The 22654-nt window shown below is 37.8% G+C and overlaps 1 protein-coding gene across 1 annotated transcript in view; it reads left to right on the top strand.

Annotated features, from left to right (window-relative positions):
- The window catches only part of jam3b (junctional adhesion molecule 3b), a 45425-nt gene extending 26389 nt beyond the window's left edge, over positions 1-19036 (top strand). Inside the window, exons 2-9 of the mRNA XM_084730659.1 lie at positions 11018-11086; positions 11182-11295; positions 12452-12604; positions 13124-13326; positions 15828-15927; positions 16080-16209; positions 16330-16384; positions 18149-19036. Coding sequence (XP_084586785.1) covers positions 11018-11086; positions 11182-11295; positions 12452-12604; positions 13124-13326; positions 15828-15927; positions 16080-16209; positions 16330-16384; positions 18149-18184 — 860 coding nt within the window. The 3' untranslated portion in view covers positions 18185-19036. The remainder of the gene's footprint in view (positions 1-11017; positions 11087-11181; positions 11296-12451; positions 12605-13123; positions 13327-15827; positions 15928-16079; positions 16210-16329; positions 16385-18148) is intronic.
- Positions 19037-22654: the final 3618 nt, after the last annotated feature.

Genomic DNA, 22654 nt, shown 5'->3' with positions numbered 1-22654 from the left:
ATGCCACACTGGTGGATGACCACAGCTGTGACAATACAACCTGGGGTCATCCTCCCTGCCTACTCAGCCCTAAAAACTCTACCTCCCTGTCATCATGTCATGAGATAGCTGTTTTCACAGATGAAGACGTCTGGGGTCTGTTGAGACACTTTCTCCCACAGCTACCCAAAACAGGTGGGATCTTGTCTTAGCACCGGTCACCGGTGGGAGGAAGGGGAAACGACAAGTGAGACAGAAAAAGAACCAGTTACTATGGAAATATCACCAATATTGCTATGGGAACTGGAGCACCAGAGCACGCTTTGTCTAGGATCTAGCTGTAATCGTCTCTCAGAAAGAAGCTTATGGTAATATGTGATGCTCTTATGAATTAATTTGTCAGGCTTTGTGTCCCAGCTGACATCATAGACCTTTATCAAATGGAAATTAGCGTCTCCTCAGGGTAAAGCATGCAAGACATGAGAGGGCCTCGGCAATACACTGCTCAACTCGCCTCCAGTCAGCATCCCAGTGTTACAGTGCGTGGTTTAAATGTCTATAATTAAGGGGGCCATTTCACTAATGATTTACAATCATATCATTTTGTTAATTTATAATTTTAGACTGGGACTAGATACTTTATTTTAATGTATTTGTTTTATAAAAAATAACAATTTTAAGGCTGCAGTTAAAGATTATTTACATTCATTCAGTTAAACTCTTACTTACTTTTCGTTCAACCAGCAGCCAAAAACCCAAAGACTCTTCACTTACTGTCATAAATGATAAAGAAAGCAGCAAATCCTTACATTTAAGAGGCTGGAACCAGCAAATGCTTGACATTTTTGCTCGAAAAATAACTGAAACAATTAATTGATTATCAAAATAGCTGCCAATTTATTTTCTTTTGATCAATTAACCGAGTAATCATTGCAGCTCTAAACCATTTGAATGTTTTTATGTGTAAAACAACAATTAGCAGTGACTCTAGGCTGTTATTTTTGTTTTTTTCCTTTTAATTCAGTCATTCTTGTGATGATCATTGTAAAATAAATCTCCAAATCTCACAACCCAGTTGGCATAGTTTTATTTTTGTCCCTTTCATCTTGCTTCCTTTAAAACACTTTGGAAATTACCCTTCTCTGGCTTGGCTATATTGTGCCTGGGGCTCACATTGACCTTTTGAGCACTGTGACCAGAAACTTGGCGGTCATGTGTTCAGTGCCAAAGACTCTAACCTAGTTTGTAGGAGAACAGAAACATTTACACCCCTTAAAAGATTTTCTGTGTGCTTTCAGAGGAGGATTTCCAACAGAGACTCTTTAAAGGGATGCACAAGTGAAAGCCCACAGGAGACCTGGCAACCTCTTAACACAGAATGAATCATGAAGGGCAGGTCTTTATCCGTTTATCTGGGGTTGCTTCAGGACCAAGTCATCTAGTCATTCTCAGGGACTTTAATCGCAGAAGTGATCTAATGATCTCAGCTCTTTGATTAAGTGTGTCAGCTCCTGCCTTATTCTAACTATTCAGGTCATTTTTTGTTTGTGTTGTTTTCCTTCTTAGCTAGTGCTAAATGCATCTGGAAAGATAGTAAACTATAAAACCAGCAGTCCATTAATGAATCATTCAGTCATTCAGTCAATAGAAAATCAATCCAAAATCAATTATTTTGATCATTGATTTATCATTTACGTTACAGAGGAATCAGGATGTTTGTGAAACGGTAACGCTTTGTCAGCAAAGGCTTGCAGTTTGAGAATATATGGAATATTTGGTGGCCATAGAGCACTGTTATGTGGACAGAGGCCATTGGGCCATAGTGAATGTTGACCCTTGAATTGATTATTTGAGAAAATAAGGGCAGATTAATCAATAATGACATTAATCATTAGTCACAGCCTTATATTAAAGTAAAGATCATGCACTTTATAAGTCTTAAGAACATACTTATAATGAAGCATTTTGCCTAATTAAGTTAAATTGTGTTTAGAGTAACACTTGTAACCAGTGTTGTTGTTTTTTTAGTTTTCACTAGTGAAAAGATTAGCAGCACATACAGATTAAACTTATACAACAGTTAGTTCTGACCAAGTAATTTGATTGCACAAGAAACATTTCATGATTCCACCATTAGCTTACATGAAAGTTACAATTACGACTAACTAATTATGACTAGACAAATGCAACTAACATAAAGATGTGATAGGAACAGGAGGCGTCTTGTACAGGATTCAGAGTTTATCTCTTCCCTCTCATAAATAGATGGAAACAGAAATGTGCTGCTTGTGTTTTGCAAACACTTCTTATTTGATTTTTAGAAGTCTTATGACTTTCTCCAACATACAGATTTACATTACTAATTACCTGGTGCTTGGTGTTTTCTTGTTGACTTTGGTTAGCTTTTGATGTGATGATGAACATGTTCCTGGCCTCTTTTTTTGTTTGTTTGTATAGTTAAGTTTCTTTCCTGAGAGGCTGCGGAGAGAACAAGCAGCATAGGGTCATGTGTTTATAAATGATGAACCAGTGTGCCCGGTTGAGACTTTACATTCTTCATTTCTCCACCACAGAATCCCTCTTCACCAGCCGTATCGTTGTTTGCTTCCTTGCTTTGCTTGTTTACCTACAGTATGTTTCAATTGGAGACATGGTGCTGAATATGTATCAGGGGTATCTAGGCCATGTTATTCATGTAACATTAGCTACATGCAGTGAATAGCATGTACTGTACTGTATGTTCTCCTATCCATGAACCTGGCTCTATACATGTGTTTGGATGCACGTGCTCATTCTACCGCGTTTATATAAAGTGAGATGTTCTTAATGTAGCGCAGAAAATGTCAGACATATACGGCATGTTCTCTGGTGTTGTCATTTTTATAAACTGTTAAAAAATATATCATTTGGAGGACACGGCCTTGGAGGTGTCAGGGGTTGATATGAGTGGCTGGTCAGGGAGCAGGAGAGTGTTTTATTGAGATGGCCAGTCATTTCTGTTGGACTGGGGACAAAACTCATTCATCAACCTGCATTTTCTGAACAGACACTACTTCTGTTTGGGGAATCAACTGAATCCAATAGAATAGTGTAATGTAACTGAGTGTCCTGGATTTGCCTAACTGTAATGAGAAAACAATTAACCGGATGATGAGTCCAGACTTCTCAATTTTAACCTGATTATTTATTTAAACCATTTTTTTTATTTAGAACATTACAAGCAAACAGGCAGTTTTAGAGCAATATTACATAGAGAGAAATTAGGGACGCACATGTCCCAGCGGATGTTGTGGCTATTCAGAAAGTTAACAATGTTTTGGCAAAAAGCTGATTAGATCATCGCAGCAACTGAATTTAATTCCAACAAATGACCACTGTCATGTTCAACTTCTCATTTATAACATAGCAGTATCCATGTAAATCAGTTCAGCATCAAACATGTAACAGTCAATTTCTGTATGTGTTTACTAGTATATCTTGACTTATCCAATATAGCAACTGTTCAGATGCATGCACTTCTTTTTAGTCTAGCAGCTGATGACTTCCAGCCTACCAGCTGGTTATGAGGAGTCATAGTAAAATAGTTTAATCAAGGTTGTGAATCACTGCAACCAAAAGAGGTCCTTGAGCATGCAGTCATAAATGTGTCTCACAGTTGGGCATATCCAGGGATGCATGATAAATATCGGGGCTGATAAATTATTGGTCAGTATTGGCCTATCCAGCTATATCAATCTATTTTGCAAATGTCAGAAACATTTGCAGAGTCAGAACTGTTCTTTGTTTCTTTGTAATAGTGATGTTAGAGTTGGTTCGGTCAGTTACAGAATATTAAATCAGCCATCTTTGCTCACTACATCTTAGCCTGTCATAACCTCAGGTGTACATGGACCACTTGTTATACAAACCTCTTTTAGAAATACAAAAAATCGGTTATCTTTTCGGCCATGAGAAGCAGTTAATTATCTATTGGAGTTGGCTGAAAAAAATATCCATCATGCATCCCTAGTCATATTAAGAGCTAGTTTACTGACAGGAAGCCAGACTCAGCTGAGAGGCTCTGTGCAACTCCAGCAGCACGCAAATACGTAAAGAGTTTACAAACAGCAACTGGTTGATAGTAGGTGAAACTGGGTGTATGTACTTTGAAGTGTGAGTCTCCAGTGGGGCGTGGGAATATTCTCCACAGGCACGAGGCGGAGGTGTTCTGCAGGGAATATCACTAGGTTGCTTAATTGAACCTTTCTATTTATGATACCGGCCTCACCTCTCTGGATTCACTGAGCAGCGGTACAGGAAACAAGCACTGCCTCCCATGGGGAACAACAGAAAAAGGAGGGCTTCATTACACAGTGCAGGCATCAGGAAATACCCAGCTCCTCTGTGCCTGTTGTATTATTCAGTGATGTACAACCTGAGGGGTTTACGAGGGCATTACACTAAGATTACAGAGAAAACCCTGCGCCCATCATGGGGGCGGCAAGGAAGATTAAAAAAAAAAACTTTGATGCAGATTGCCAGATCTCACACAGATGTGTCCAACCAAGATGGAAACAAGAGAGAAGGGAAACAGAGACATGAAATTCATGGCATATGTAGGTCACTGAGCACCTGCACTGTTTAAAAGCTAATAATCCACATCACAGACATCTTCCACGCAGACCCGGTCATGTACTTCTAGCCTTTACTGTGTCAGACGGATGTGTCCCACTTTCATAATGACCACACCACACATAAAAATAAGTAATATCTAGTTATCATTGGCTCCATTGGTACGAGGCTATTCAAGGAGACGAGAGGATGAGTATGACATGAGCGGGGAAGGATGTGTCAGACAGACTGGAGGAGAGATGGAAAACACTGCTCTCATAACACACAGTCAGCGCTTCCTGAGCTTTCAGACACTTTACTGGATAGTCCAGCTGTTTCTTGCTGTCGCCCCAAAAAGATGCAGTCTTTGCTGAAATGATACCCAGAATACTTAGGAGGGGTGTCATTTAATTCCTGCCAAAAGTTGCACCTTTTTTGTTATGTTTGTCTGTTTTGTAGCTATATAAATTGGTAGAGGAGTTTTTTTAAGGAATGGAAATAAAAAAACATAGGAATGGCTAAACTGTCACTATTATTCCTATCAGCATTATGAAAAAGCACACAGTTTGGAGGACCTGCAGATTACAAGATTTCTCACAATACACCATCACTTCCTAAAAACACCTTGTTGCCAGTAAATGATTATGAATTCTAGCCTGGCATCACCTTAGTCTGGGATTTCTCGGTTCATCTTCTGTCTTCTGCATTTGGACCTAATTGGACAGACCTACAACCAGTCAGAGGTAGTGCTGAGTGACATATATAAGTTGGGGCAGAGCTTGGTCTGGTTTCAAGCACGGCAAAAATGGCAGCCAAGTGACAAACTTTCTCAAATTACATCTTAAAAGAACATGCGTTTCTGAAAATATTTGAGATGTTTGTCATTTTGATCTGAGTCTTGTGAGCCTGGTGTGTTGACAGTGACACTCCTTTATCAGTCATTGTAACAAACCCGCCCCATATTAAATGCACAGTCGTGACTGACCAGACGTATAGGCAAAGAGCAAAGAGCAAACTTACTGATTCATCTGGATCCCAGGCTATAGGAATTTAACATTTCTACTTGAAATATTTTGCAAACTAACAGTAAAATTCATTAATATATTGACCTTCATTTTCTCAGTTAAATGACTGTTTTGTCTAAAAAGTTCAAGAAAATTATGAAAACACAATCTCCCAGAATTCTCCAGTTCTCCACTGGAATATTCAGTGTCATTTAAAATGCTGCTTTTCCTTGGGCTGTAAATCGGAGACAAGTCAAAGAAGGGGAATTTTTTATCAACAACAAAAACAATTCTCAAAAACAGTTCTAAAAACTTGAAAGCTGTCAGAAAACAGGGGTGTCGTTAAAGAAAAAAAAAACTGCTTGTTCTGTCTTAAGTTGCAAAGAAAGGAAAAATCCTGTTTTCCTATTACAGAAAAATATCTAAATCAACAGTCTTTCCAGTCAGTACACACATCAAAATATGATCTAGGAAAATTAAGGTGTCACCAGACAGTTTGAGTATTTCAGTCAAAATGTTGTTCTTCATCTTTGTCATCACACTACAGACCTAACAACGGTGGTGCTGCTACTTTTGACAGTTATGTTGAATTTAAGACATGGTCTACTATGCCACTGTAACTCTTAAACAATCTTCAGTTAGGTTCTGTGGCAGCTAAATTCCTATCCTAAGATAAAATGCAGTCAGAAAATATGTTTCTCTCATACCAAAAATATTAAATGTCATCCTAAACTGAGATAAAATAGGACTTCAGACCTATGAAGTTTCTGTAATGAGGCCCCAGGTGTCCTCCCTTCTGTAAGGTTGGAGCAGAGGGTTAGACACTGTTACAGCTCATCATTTTAACATTGTGCAGCAGCATATCATTTCACAATTTGCATTGAATGCTTCTATCTAAATATCTGTTTTCTGTAATGCACAACAATAATTGCCATGAATGAATGAATCAGAAGTCATAACTGCTCAGTTCTCCCTGTTTCCCCTCCCTGTGTTGAGTTATATAATGTAGGCCTAGATGAACCTCAGAGCTGGTCATTTTGAGTGGGGGTTTCATGTGTTTTCCTGGACAGCTGTTTCCATGGCAGACCTCTCAAGCTTTTTATCTCTACGTCAAGCTCACTTAGGCACCTAATCTGCGCTAATACTCTCCGAATTAAGGAGGAGCACAGGGACAGGGGCTAAACTCCATTAGCTCTGTCAGAACAGAGTTGAAACCGAGTGCTGCTGCGTTTAACACAAAGACACACTATGAACTGAATCACCTGCAATAATTTATTGTAAACTAACTTTGTATTCTATTTCAACACGGCACATTCTGGTATTTTGGACTCTTGGCATACTTGGCCTAGTTAGATTTGGTGTTGAGTTACACAGTACATGCAGTGCATTTGAAACTTAAACCCAGAAGTAAGCACTGACATGCCTCACATACACAAGCTTTTGTCAGAAATAGTAAAAATAGAATATTTCTTCAAGTACATGAATGAGCTAAGTTAACTGACAGGGGTTTTTATTGAAGAGCAGGTACCTGCACTGTTGTATAAACATGGATTCAGTCGTATTTCTCCCTTTCAGCGTGAAGAAAAGCCTTCAGTCACTTCTCATCAGAAGATGGTATACATTTGTACAAGAATATAGCTTCAGTACAAGGAGCTCTCCGAAACACCGGGAGTTAAAAGGCATTCTCTCCTCTGCACACAGCTTTTAATTCTGCCACAACCGTGTGTGTGCCTCTCTGCATGTGGAGAGGAAGCTAAATAGGTGACAGGCTTCGAATGCATCGGTGATGTTTCGACTATCACGTTTGTGAACACAAGCGCAGATTCTCATCTTTATTCCTTTGCAGTTCTTTGTTCAAGTTTTCAGTGAGACTTTTTTAGGTTGTCAAGAACTTTTTCATTTAGTGCTGTAGAGCTAAACTTAATTCACTTGGGACCAAACTTTGTTGTCATTGCAGCTGTAGCACAGTACAGAATAAATTACGCCTGGAAATGTGAAGGCAAATCAAATATTTATTGAAATTTACAATAACAATCAGAACAAATAGTTTTATTGCCGAGCTATATTTAAGGGGCTGCAGGTTGCAGGCCCCTGCTGTAGGGAAATTTCCTGTTTTTCTTTCTTCCCCTGGGAGATTAGGGACAGCTATGTACAGAGCAACACACTGGTCAGTTCTTGGACTCATCATCAGCAAAGATGATAGTGTAGATCTTGCTTGTTTTTTGTCATCACCAAGTAACTACTAACAAAAAAAAGTGCATCTCTGCTGTCAGGACTCAACAATAAAGTTGACCCACTTGCCTGGGGCAAATAAAATACCATCTTTGGCAAGTAAATCTGGCAACTCACTTGCCCGACCAGGCAAGTGGTGAAAAAACAGATTAAAACAATTAAACTGCTCTGGTCATCGATTGATCATTATAGTCATATGCCATACCTCTCAAATGTGGCAATTTCCTGATTTTCTCTGTTCATTATCATATCAAACTGAATATCTCTCTGACAAAAGAGACATCTGAAGACATTGCCTTGGACTTTGACTTGTTTTTTGGTATTTTATAGATGCTGAGGTCCTAGATTAAGCATGATAAATAACCTTAATCTTGGTATTTATTCAGTAACTGCTATTAAAACAGGTTCAAGTGAAAATTGACTTTGAGCAAGTAAATTTCTGACCTACTTGTCCGACTATTATTTATTTTTTATTATTTAAGCTTCATCTGATAGGGGCAGTGTGTTCATAGTATTTATAGTGGATACAAATTTGCAACAGCCGACAAGAGCTGAAAGAGCTTTTATGAAAGTAAGAGATGAAAACGTGAAGGTACAAGTTGTACAGCAAGATACAGTTAAGCACACATTTTATTTAAAAACTAGACGTGAGTAAAGCTTTGTTGCTGAATTAAGGAGGATTAGCTCTCTTAAAGGTGATGAAGTCTGCAGCAGACTGCAAGTGATCAGGTTGTGAGTTCCAGGACTGTTCTTGTTCTTTTCACAGAAAACGGTGTCTGAGCTACAGATGTTTTACAAAATGGAACTGTACGTTTGCCACTTGAAGCTGCTCTGGTAGATCTGCTGCTGTTAAATTATTAAGAGGCTGTAGAATAAGCACATAAATTAAACTTATGAAAATGATTTTACACTGTTTATACCTACATTGTATCTGACACAAGAATGTGAAAAAAAAGCCTGTGCTTGAGCTTCAAAATTAATCTTTATGAGCAACTTTCTGATGGTAGATGTTTTATTGTCAAATGTAAGTGTGACCTACTACTGTGACCTCCGTGCGGTCATCAGTGGTGGCTAAAAACAAGCTGTCGTCTTGTCATGATCTCCAGAAAGACCGTGGGCTAATCAGCTTACCCTGTCTGCTTTAGCAGGTGACCCTAGACACTGCTGTGTGTCTAGATGACAGTTGGTGGAGGCCAGGTTATCCCCGTTTGAGTAGGTTTTTTGAATGAGAGGCCCGTGACCATTTCCTCCACTAATTAGAAGCATTAGTACCAACTGTAAATACTGCATGCACCATCAAGGGTACATTCAGTGTCCCCCCGTGGTTTATCTCTGTGGTCGTCTGTATGTCTTCATGACTGTTTTCTCCTTGGACTGACTTTCGAACACATCACTTCAATTTATGCCTACTCCCAGTGCATTCACTGAGTCCACAACAATATGCCCTAAAGTTGTACAACTACTGAAAATCATTGCCATTAAAGTTACACTTAACACATATATGAGCTTGATCCATTTCTACATAATCAACCATTGAGATTATCATCACCACTGTGACAAAAAAAAAAAAAAAATTTAACCGCCCTGACATAAGTGTAAACTGTGCCAAATTCAAATAGTTGTTTATTTACTTTATTAACATTTATTTAATATTTAGTCATGGCACTATAGTGGGATAATGTTTATTAGATTTTACTGTCATGACAAAAGCACCATTAAAATGATATTAACTTTATTTACCTTGAATTTTCAATTCAGAATGAGAATCCCTTAATAGCCAGCCAGTGACAGTAACTAATGTCACTGTAAAAAGATGGGAGGACATGCTTTGTTGTTGTCATCGCTCGGTTCAATTTGTGATTTTTCAAGCGATAGTTAAACATCCAGAAATTATGCAAAACAGAGTTGTCATGATACCAGAATGTTGTGATGACAATGATACAAAACTAGTATAAAGAAATGATACTCGCTGTACTTCTTTTATACCAAGCCAAAAGAACAAACTCCTAGGTGCACAAAAAAAAAAACAACCTGTTCACAGTGGCACAGAAAATGTCACTGAACACTGTCTTGTTTTAGCCTGAATCAGACTGGATTGTCAAATACTGCTGTTTTGCTGCAAAGCAAATTTCAGGCAGATCTTCACTTAGCACATAGATCTCTGTTTGTCTCACACACATTGTCTCCCACAACAGAATATCCTTAGTCTCAAGCTCTGATACTAATGACCCAATTACCTATCAAAAGTTGGACATGCACTGAACATATTTTACACTTCAGTTATATAACACTTTAACATATGTAATCCAGGTCACCTCGGTGTTATAATCCATTTCTATACAGTACAATGGACCACTGATATGTACCAAGACTTGAGTGGCCTGTGTGCTGTAAGCCAGTACTTTGTGTGAAAGCAGCCTCTTTTTAAGAGTGAGCCAGGAGTTGGCAGCAGGAGAGGTTGCACAAATTAAGATTAGGCATTCCATAGATTTTCAGTGACAGTACAATCTGCACAAGTGACCTTGCATCTAAGAGCTGTACCATCATTTTCTATCTCTGAAAGTGTTCTCCAGCGTGGTCCTCAGTTCACATTCATGTGGAAGTGACTTTGTGTGGATTTGTTTGTGGACCATAGGCAGTCAGGATGACTCAGCAGTGCCCCCTCCCAAGGCCTTAGCCCTCCACCACATACCAACACAGGGATCTTTGCAGGGTGCTTTTGCACCATTAGTCCCACATGGGCAACAGCATCAGGCTCACAGAGAGAGAGGGGGAAAGAGAGAAGGGCTCGGCAGGCAGTTGAACTACTGGCATGGTGAGCTTGCCCTGAAAAGGGCACATGCCTCCCTGCGCAATTATCCACTGTGCATAGAAACAGCACCCCCACTCTCATCACAGACACACACAATGGTTTGACCAGCACAACTAAAAATGGAAGACGGACGGTAACAAAACACGGCCAAAGAGCAGCAGGATGTCAAGACCGTAACGTGATGTGGGACTCACATTTATCGTCACTTTGACTGTGTTTGTTAAATTTAAGATGAGTGAACGTGTTACAAACATCCCCAAGGAGAGTGTTAAAATAAGCAGCGCACATCAGTGGATGTCAGCTGGTATTGTGCATCTAGCATGAGATCATCAGTGTATCATGAAAATTCATGCTGTGGAGAGTCTCACGTTGCATCGTCCTCTTCCCTCATGTTTTGCAGGCTACTTCAGCGTGTTAGCAGTGGTCTTGAAAACAAATGACGCCTCGCCAAGGACCGACGAGTTTGACAGTAAGAGCTGATGAACAAATACCCCAACTGAAAGTGCAAAAGCTGCTTGTCTTTTTCACATTAATCATCTTATTCCCCTTTTCTGTATCCTGTAGAAATTGAGTTATCATGTTTGATTGAGTCCATTTCTACAATCAATCCCAGAATTGAATGGAAGAAGATAACAAATGGAGGACCAAGTTACGTGTACTTTGACAAGAAGATCTCAGGTAACGTATTTTTAACGTATATTTTTCAATACCAATTTCACAAAACAGATGGTACACAACCAAACAACACAAACAAATTACACACATTCTGTGATCGAAAAATGAGTGGGAGGAAGATAAATCTTATATTGCCTGACCTTTTCTTAATAATAATATAACTATAATAATTATTTTCACAGATCACATAAAAAGCTCTAACAATAAATGATCAAATGAAGTAAAAATATTCTTTCTCTATACATTTTCCTAAATTTAATAATATTTGAAAATAATATTTGCTTTAATATTGTATGTGCATACAGACTGAAGACTTGAAATTAAATTTCCTTCTGTGATCCTCACTATTTGAAGTCAATGTAGAAATTCTCTGTTCATTTTCAGGTAATAATCTAAATGTAGCTTTATGCATTACTAATATTTTTTTTAAATCAACGCTCTGTTAGTTTGTCCTCTTCCTTACACCTTGTTTCTAAGTCTATTCACTCCTTTCTGTAACACATACAAAGGTTTAGGATTTGTCATATGTGTATTGCCCACACTTCTCTACACTATCCAAAATATGGCAGAATAAGTGAGTGAGTACTGCTTTGAAGATAAAGACATAAAAGTCAGAAACATGAAACTGTGTTTCCCTTTTAATTTGTCATCTTTCTGTAGAAAGTTATTGTGAAACAAAATGTTGGTTGTTTATAGCACAATAATATCTGATTGAATATGATTAAGATGTGAAGTAATCATTTTGTGTTTACAGTATGTAAATATTTAATTTTCAATAGCTGTAAGTTGCTGTAAAAGCTCAAAAATGCAGCTTGAAAAAGCTTGAAAATGCTTAAATTTGACTTTTGAAAAGTGTCGGAATGACATCAGGGCACTGAAATAGTGGGCACTTTCACTGGTATTTTTAATAATTTAAAATGGAAAAAAAGAACAGTAATAAAATAAAAATATATGTTCAACTTTAATTAAGAAAAAGGGTCAAAGACACATAAAATGCTACCTACAAATCTAAAATACAATGAAACAATCTGCATAATGTTCTGTCAAACAAAAACAAGTTTTTATATGGACGCATATGACACAATATATATGCTGACAATACTGGCTGAGCAATATATCTGTCTGGCTCTAATTGTTGAACATGTTTTTCTTCCAACAGGTGACCTGGAGAACAGAGCAGTGATCAGAGAACCTGCCACATTACTGATAACAAACGCCACAAGATCAGACACAGCCAAATATCGCTGTGAGGTCACTGCTGCTGATGACCTGAAGTCATTTGATGAGATTGTGATCGACCTCGTTGTAAGAGGTACTCTGACTTACCTGCATCATACATTCATCTGTATGTGTGTGTTAACCTGTAATGCATGATATGACAAAGTTCAAGCCATTATTGTGTCCTTAAAGAGGGACCTGGCTTAGCGATTCACACTTTCGATGGTGTAAGATGAAACCGTGTCGTAGGTCGCACCAACTCTTTGGCATCCATACGAGGATGTGTTATGACCAGACCTGCCCAGCTGCAAAGGCGTGTTCTGGGCTATAAGAGGAAACCTCTGAAACTGCATCTGCTCTGAATTGCAGTGCTAAAGAAAGCAAGCGCTGCGTGTTTTGGTGGCGTTTTTTGGCACAGGCCAAAAATCGTGTACCGGACGTCCTCTCAGTCCGGTGAACCAGGGTGACATTGTCAGAGTCGATCCTAAACAGAGCAGCATCATGAAAGAATGTGTCAGTTTGTTTGTCACTGTGATGCTACAGAGAATAGAAAGTCATCTGAGGTGTGCAGCTCTCCATGAAGACTCTGATCATATGTTCTGTGTCACCACAGTGAAGCCAGTGGTGCCAAAGTGCAGTGTCCCAAAATCAGTGCCTTTTGGGAAGTCAGCTGAGCTGAGCTGCGTGGAGGAGGAGGGCTTCCCCAAGTCTCAGTACCAGTGGTTCAAGAACAGAGAGGAGATCCCTGACGACCCAAAGACCAGCCTCAAGTTCTACAACTCCTCATACACGCTCAGCGCAGAGACAGGAACTCTGGTTAGTATGTGTTTGGACAAGGACACGCATGAGCGGCAAGGGCGGGGCAGCAAGGGGACGGTGGCCCGACGCCCAGGGGTGGGGGCAGATATTTTGGGGAGACAGTTGATGGTGCGAGAGGGCTTGAGCCACGAGGGGAATCTGCTGTCCTCGTTTGCACATTCCTCAATTCTCGCTTGCTTTCCAGCACGACGGCTCGCCTCGAACACTCTCCTGTCAACCTTCATGCTGGCCTCTAAGATGTGACGCACCACAGCAAACCACACTATCTGTCTTTATGGGAAACTGTAGCACAAGTGTAGCAACAATCAAAGTTACCGTCACAGCTGTAAACTAATGAGGTTTTTCCACTGGACTTATCTTGTTTTGACTGTTATTTTTAGAACGTTCTCAGAAACACAGTTATCACTCCCTTCTGCTGCTCCCATGTCAGGAAATAGTGCCCACCGACTGATGTAGAGAGTGGAATTTATTATTATTCTCTATTAGATTAGACTACGTTATTTGAAAGTTTCAGCTTAATCATGTCTGTAAACGTCTGGAAATTTCTTGTTGTTTTTTTTCTGTAATCATAAGTCTATGAACACAAGTTATTTCAGACCACACATTTCTGATCTCCATTATTCTACATTGCATTATTTCTGCAGTTTTACAATATGAATATGTCGTTTTTCTTGAAGATGAAAAGCAAGCTTTTTAAAAACAAGAGTCAAACTTTCACGTACATAATATCATATACGCAAAAAGCTGTGTTTATTATTACAGCAAATTCTGCTTTAGTTTTAGTCTTACTTTAATCATCTGAATTATTTTAGTTGTATTCTAGTTTTAGTTGACTAAATCTTATTTAGGTAACTAAATTCCAGTACGTTTAATTAAATGTGTCTTTTTTTAATTATTTGCTCTAAAATTTCTGAACTTATTATGGATTCCTGGAGGAAACATCTATTATAATATATCTATTATAATAACACGTAATAATATCAAGTATACTACATTTATGCTCCTTTATCCTGTTATATGTTTCACAATAAGTATACAACTTAAATTTCTTCAAACAAGTGTTCTTTTTATTTCTTTCAATTTGAGGACAGTGAAATTTACTAATTAATTTATTATTTTTTGTTATCAATTAGTCACTTAATTTATGATCCAACACGAGCATCTCTGGGTCTTTCACTTCTCTAATTAGTAGCAGACTGCGGCAGTTTCCTTTAGGGTGAATTGTATTTCAGGTTTAGCAGAAATACACCATCTCATGTTAACTGATAATATAATGTTTAAAAAAATAAATAATGTAATGTCTGTTCTTCTCTTTCTCACTGATGTTTCTATCAACTTTCTCATTTTCATCCGTTTCAGTAAGTGCCAGTAGATGTCATCATAGTTTTGTCATTATGAATTACTTTTTATTTAGATCATCTCATTTTCATCAGTGAAAACAATTATGTTCATGAAAACTATAAGTCAAAGAAATCCACACTGTAAAGAAGGAGGAAGAAAAAAACAAGCAAAAATGAACTGTACAATACAAAGTGGTAACAGAAAAGAAAATAGTCATAAATTTACTCATTTAATTATTTTAGAAATCTTGTTTTAAACCCAAAGTTAGATTTAATGTTCACCATACAGTTGTCTTTCTGAGTATTTTCTGATTGAACATGGCAGTAAGTGCATTGAGTTAGAATACTCAGAGCAGCAGACTGCCAGCGGTTTTATATCGTTTTTAAAAGGTAAATGAAATATAGCACCACCAGGTCTCGTCTTTCACTGAGTCCCAGAGGATTTCATCTGATACCTCTGACCGCTTAGCTGCTCCATTTGTTCACTCTTTTATCAGAACCAGACAGCAGTCAGTCCAGTTTTGTTCAATTTTCATATTGAACTTCCCCTGACATGGTAATGACATTTAGTTATCAAAAATATGTAAATGTGGTATGAATGTCAGTTCTCTACTCACCAGTAACTGTCAGTGCTGCTGTTTCCCTCCATGCAGACTGCACCTACATCCTGCCACTGTGACTTTATTTATTGTAAAGAACAATACATAAAATTCATAATAGAATTAATCATAATGCAGTCTCTAAAGCCTTTTATAATCAGCTATTGACTAAATGAATATTGTAGAACAGCAACTAATAATCATTGAACCAATTATTAAATTAATTTCCAACTATTTTGAGAATCGATTTGAGTAATTTTTTAAGCGAAAAAGTCAAAATTCAGTCATTCCAGCTTATTAAATGTAAATATTTTCTGGTTTCTTCACTCCTCTCTGACAGTATACTGATTTTTTCTGGGTTGTGGACAAAACAAGACATTTTAGGAAATCACCTTGGGCTTTTGGAAACAACAACAACAATTAATCGATTAATTTAGAAAATAATCAACAGACTAATCGACAATAAAAACAATCAATAGTCGCAGCATCAAACCATTGACAGCATGACCATCAGAGAGTCTGTTCATTAATCGGATTTGTTTTGATTTCCCTGATGCAGAACTTCATCGCTGTCAGAAAAGAAGATGCAGGCGAGTATTTTTGCCGAGCGAAGAACGATGCAGGATACGCTGAGTGTCCACCGCAGCAGATGGAAGTCTGTAAGTGTGGCACAGATACAAATATCTGACCTTTGTGGTGATGGAACAGATCATCAGGGCTGATAGACGCTTTAATGAAAGACGCATTGGAGAGTATACTCCACTGTCATTGTGTCTTTTGTGTTTAATTTCTACCGTCTTGACCTCCACAGATGACATTGATTTTCTTGGGATTGGACTGGGAGTTCTGGTGGTGGTCATAGTGCTCTTATGTATAACAGTGGGGATCTGCTGTGCATACAAGCGGGGCTTCTTCTCCAGCCAAAAACAGACGGGGAACAAGTAAGACATCAAGATCAATCATCCCATTCACACGATCAACAAACACACGTGTAGCTGTTTATAATCAGCTCTGCTCCAACCTGCCATACATAAAACCACAATGTGCTTTGTGTCTTTTAGCTACAAGGTTCCAAGTAAAGGAGATGGAGTGGACTACGTCAGGACAGAGGATGAGGTTTGTCTTTCTTGATGTCTAATAATAATGTAGATGCTGGTGATGGGTTACAGGTACATGCAATGACTTCATGTGTGCTATAAATAAACACAGTCATGCATAAGGGCAGCCACTCTGGCAGTGTTGGAAAAATTGCCAATCAGTAAAACTGTACTTCTTGAAAGTTCTAATGAGTTCTGATGTTATGTTATGTTATGTTATGTCATGTCATGTCATGTCATGTCATGTCATGTCATGTTATTACTAGCTGATTGAGAGGGTGCCTACTTTTGGGAGTGGAACTGAGGTTCATGTTCCACACTGATTGAGCTTTATAAAACAGAATCATGAATACAGATATTTTAATCTATCAACAAGAATGTATATGCATCCTTCTGTTTTTGTGTACCTGTGATTGTGTATAAAATGTGAAGAGTTAAAAGGTATTTTCCCATGCTTTTGTGACTGATGGGGACAGTTTTTGAAATCGGTCCAGTATTGGGATGGCATTTGGATGGATTTTTGTAGGCAAAAGTAAGCATCACTTTGGTTCCATCCACAAAAAGCTAAACGAAAATTTTTCCTAAGAATTTGTGCAGAAAATGAGCCATGTGGCCATTTTCTTCAGCGAGATAATCTTCAAAAATGAACACCACTTGATTTTGGAAGAGATAATGCAATCAGAAGTGAAAAGCTAACGTTAGCTAATGGCTGACAAACTACAAGACGGTTGTGTGACTCAGGATCACCGGCACTATGAACTAGTGGTTGTTGTGTTGACATTTAATGTCTGGCACAGCTACTGTAGTCTCATTTAGTTACTTGTTAGCAACCACGTAAAAGCTTCAAAATTCATGAGGTGTGTATTTACTAATGTGTTTTATGTTGTAAAACAAAACATGAAAACCTCTTAAGCTTGTGTTAACCACAGACCTTATTTCAGGCATCTAACCAAAAACCTGTCAAAAAACCCACTGACTCTGAACTGAGACTGAAAGTGCTAATATACTAAATAATTTCTGACTTTAAGGACTCTGTCCTGCAGCCTCTGTTGAGGCAGACCGCTGCAGCCGTCAGCCACGAAACAGGCCGCAATGTGAAGTTGACCACCGTCATACGTCCACTAAAACTGTTTTTACCGCTGACAGGCTCAGATTGTTCTTTTAAGTGTCGTTATTCCTAAAGAGAGAAATCTTTTTGTTAACCTGAAACTGGTGTTATATTGTTCAGTACAGTATTTTCAGCCAAATCAGAGTAGTTGTTGGGACAGTGGCAAGACAGATGGACAGATTTTGTTTCTGTCATGTTTGAATTCGGAGTCTTTTACAATGATACAATTACTGATTCTCTAAATGGAGTCTGGTGGCTTTGACAAGAGCGATGTAACAGCTGTTTTTGGTTAAACAAACAGGATCTTACTCTTAAATAAAAAAAAACTCTGTCTCTGTAGGGATCCTTTCCATAATGTTGTCACTTAAAATAACAATCTGAGCCCATCAGTGGTAAAAACAAGCATTTTTAGTGGCTGTACATTGATGATGGACAAAAAAGGCATCTCCATTAGTCAGGTAGACACAACAACATGGTTAAAAATGAGTTATTCTTAAAACAAATTCCTGTTTAAAGTAACTTAGATTTGATCTGTTAGAGAAAGTTAATTGTAAAATCTCTCCCATAATACAAGACAAACATACACTCATGAAAGTGTCAGGAGAAAAATCTCTGTATTACTCTGGAACCACTTCTGCCATATGATGAAGTGTTAACTCTTGCTCCTCTCTGCAGGGAGATTTCCGACACAAGTCGTCATTTGTGATCTGAAAAGGGAGAGGATGATGAGGGGCATTGTGCTGAGTGAAAGACATGACATGTGGGACTGCACTCCACGCCGTCTGACCACGGAGCTGCCACAGCTCATGCTCTGAGCTCTCAGCATGACTGACAAATCCAACTACTCAAGTTTGCCAAAGGTGACAAGATTCCACAGGACAAACAATATGTCAAACTATTACACACGTAGGGACTGAGATTCATTTGTCTACTTTTATCACCGCCAACTGGTTTCTTTTGTTCAATTATGGAGTATTTACTTTACAGTTAGTGCATGGTTTCAAATACTGACCGAGGTGGAGAAAACAAAACATTTCTTTATTCTGCAGGTAGAAACGGAGGAGCCTCTGTCCTCCAGAGTCAGTCTATCATGACACCTTTCTACTGTAAACGTTTAGCTTCAAACCTTTTGTCATTTGTATAACATTTCTTTTCTACTGTTGAAATTTGTCAGACTATTTTTGATGGAATATATTTTAAAATGCCTATAGATAAAGGTTTACTTTTTTAAATATTTGTAAAATACTAACATGTGTTGTTTTCTTTTTTTTTTATTTGGTTGTGGATAAAAATATGTAACACTTTAACCACTTTGCATCAAGCTGTAAGCATTTACACCTTTGCAATCGGAAGAAAGAAAGACAAAAACAACTCGTATTAACATATCAAGATGTGGTTCTTGATCGGCGGTCTTACATATTTAATTTCTCCTCTGGGGACGCCCAGCTTCTGTTGTGAGAGACTTCCATGTTGATGTTTGTAGATAGTCTTTGTAAGAGGCTTTGAAGAGTGCCAGTCAAATGCTGTGAAACACTGTCCACAATCAGTGCTGCATTTTCTTGATTTTAAGTGTCCTTCTATGCTTGCTGTTAATCTTGTATATATTGAATTTACTGTCCAGGATAGAGTTTTGCTGTCATACATACGTTCAGTATTACACTATAATAATGATAATAATAATAATAATAATAATAATAATAAGACAGGGTTTGTAAGTTAACCTTCCAGACCCAACAGAACTAGAGGAAAATCTGCGTGAAAGGTTGTAACACCTTGAAAAACTAGACATGGTACTTTGACATTTTACTGAGTAAAAATTGAATTCTGAACAGAAACAAAAAGGATGACCTGATACAGAGACACTTGAAACCTGTTACCAGAATTTTTTATTGTTAATTGAACTACTGAGTCACCTATTTTAAGCTAAAATTGCTAAAAGTAGCACCAACATCAGTAAAATGTCCCGAGTCTACAGTGCATTAATCACAACAGTCTTTGACACGGATCCTGGTTGGTATTTGCTGATGTCCAGTCTGTTTACAAACTCTTTTTTTTTTTGGCTAATATTTGTGCTAATTAGAGAGTAGAGCTCCTCTAACATTTCTAACCTTTAGTTGTGACTAAATGTTTTAGTTGGAAAGAAGAATCCTGTTGAGCTCATGTTGGACTCATTCCTCTCAGCCGAGCTGAAGGCACACAGAGCTGACCCTGAGCTGACACTCACACACAGCTGGGGTCTGGAGGGTTAACTCTTGTACTGATTGTATATAGATATTTGTTTTTTTCTCTCTCTCTCTCTCAAGATTATGTAAAGTGGTGAAAAATGTAAAAAAAAAAAAAAAAAAAATCCTATTTGAGGCGATATGAAACTCTTTCCATTTGTGAGACTGAGAAAAGGTGACATTTTATCATGTCATTCATAACACATGAACAAGAGCTTCTTAACAGCAACGTGGCAAATTGACTCTATGGAACTGTAGATGTTTTCACATTATAACAAGTCATTTTTCACATTATTATAACATACAAACTTATCACATTATAACAAGAAAGGTTTCTTGCTATAAAATAAATTATTGTTATAACATGAAACACTCCACATCAAAGCATAATAATATATTTTTTATAACATGAAACATTTATTGATGTTTCCAGGTTATCACAATATATTTTCACCATTTGGCAACATTTCATAACAACATTTTATAACAAGAAATAACAGATGTATAATAACATGCTATTTATTTTGTTACGACATGAAATGTTTCATATTAAAATGTGATAATGTGAAACATTTTTCATCATAACAAGGTGACTAGTACATTGTTATAACAACAAAACTTAAAGTTCTGTTATTTTTGGCTGCTTCTCATCGTCTTTTTGAGCTCCAACCAGATAAAACAATCACAAAAATATGTCTCAGTATTTATGTAGCCTCCATGCAGCTCGTATGAATCTCTTGTTCAGCTGTTATGAATGTTTTTGAATCGAGTGTGGTAAAATATGAACCCGAATATCAGTCGTGGTAGAGACGATCAGCCCAACATTTGCACATAGGAAGTCAACACTGCTCAGTCTTTTTTCCAAGTTAACACGTTGCATTGAGGAACCACGAGATGTTTCTAAAGTGTACTATTAACCCAATCAAGTTCACAGATCAGTCCTGTTACAGGTGTATTATATGGTGACAGACAAGTTACGCTGCAGCACACAGATGCATTTCTGTGGAAGCTCATTAATGCCAGTGAGATGGAAAAAAGATCATGTAAGTCATAATAATGATAAAAATTTCTTGGAAAAATGACCCAGAATCTCAAAATAATGAGAAACGTTCTCATTATGATTACTTAATATTCAAAATTATCTTCCAAAGTTTCTCAGAATAATAATAATATTTTAAGAAATGACGATTCATCATTTTAAAATAATGACTTAGTAGAATTAATACTGATAATGAATTACTTTCTCAAAACAGTTAGCTGGTTTCTCAAAATAATTAGAAACGTTTTCAAAATGTTGACTTAGAATTTCAAAATAATGGGTTAGTTTTTCAAAATAAGGAGAAACTCTCAGAATAGTGACTCAGTATCTCAAAATAATGACATAGTATCTAAATTATTATTTTACTAAACCATTATTTGAAGACAGGTTCCTGTTATAATGGCTCATTATATTTCATCACATTATCAGTAATGGACTTCCATACATTTCCCCTCTTCATTTGTACAAATTTCATTCCTCTTAAGTGCCTTCAGCCTTTAAAGTAGCCCAGATTCTCTGCAGCCAGACTCTCTCCCACATGTACATTTCTGTGATACCGTCGGAAGGAGACTTCATGTTTTGCATTCATTTGACCACGAGCACGGCGTTTGAGAGGAATGATATCACCGCAAATTTCCACCTCCCGTCTTTACATACGTATCTGCAAATTGTGTAAATAGCTTTTTTTCCATAGATTTGAAGGTGTAGACATGTTGAAGTAGAAATAGAAATTTATAAGTGCCTAAATATAGTGGGAATTATTTTTGGTAAAGACACATAAATAGCACTATTAGGCAAAAAGAGAAAGAAGGATACCCGAAGCAGGGACGTTTATATCTGAGCTGTGGTTTATAACGCGTTTAAGAAGACGTTCATTTACAGTAAAACACCAAGGGGATTTGATTTTGAAGCCCACTGCGGCTTCAGAAAAGAACACAGTGTTCAAACCAAGAGTTGTATTCATGAAGGTGTCATGCAGCTGTGATGGAGCTCTAATTATTCAGGCAGTCTGAGCGTTTTATGAAGCCGAGTTCATGCACAGTGTCAGCCGCAAACATGTACAGCAGCTACATGTAGGCCTCCATTTATCCCACAGGCGGTCCTGAACGAGCTCGCCTGTGACCTGGTTGGATGTTGTAAGGCAGCGGTGATGGAGATTATATTTACATCACAGCGAGAGGTTATTTACATCGTTTACACCACGGGGAGACGTGTTTCCAGTGTGTGTTCTGTATTAAAGCTAACTCACCATTGTCTTTCAACTCATGGATAGCAGCGCTCCACTGATCCAGCACTGTTAAACTGTCACTGACTGAGGACTGGTGTGTCATGTAAGGAAGACATGATCCTCTGAACCAAACTCACATACAGTAGAATGTCCATTTGGGGCCTGCTGGGGCTGTTTTTGTTCATTTTAGAACCACTCTATTTGTGATTAATAAAACTCACTTCTAATATTACTGGAGACGTTTGTGTGTGCTTTTTATTCTGCGTCTGTGTGTGTTAAAGCTACACATATGTCATTATTTGTATTTATATCTGTTCAACCAACAAAATTATCTGTCTCTGTATCTGTAATTGGATAGAAGACCTCAAGTGGGCGTGGTTTATACTGGAAATCACATTACATAAGGCACATGTTGTATTTTCTAATCTAATATTCATTAGCACTGCAATTTTTGTGCCTTCAAAGCATGAATATGATTTATTCTGAAATATGTTTCCACATGCTCATACTGTACTTTTCATCTCTCTCACTTTTTTTTTTATTTTTGTTATTAAAGTTTTATGAACTGAACCCAACCACCACCATCCCTTAAACTGGAGCACACCGAGCACAGAGGAAATTTAAAGATATATATCCTTCAGTTGAAGGGAATCATGTTTGAAACGAGCCTGTGTTTACATTCTCACAGCCCG

The sequence above is a fragment of the Lutjanus erythropterus genome, chromosome 11 (assembly GCF_056507025.1).
Source record: "Lutjanus erythropterus isolate fLutEry1 chromosome 11, fLutEry1.hap2, whole genome shotgun sequence".
Classification (NCBI taxonomy): Eukaryota; Metazoa; Chordata; class Actinopteri; order Lutjaniformes; family Lutjanidae; genus Lutjanus; species Lutjanus erythropterus.
Note: the sequence above shows the minus strand (reverse complement) of the source record. Positions and strands in the feature narration are given on the sequence as shown.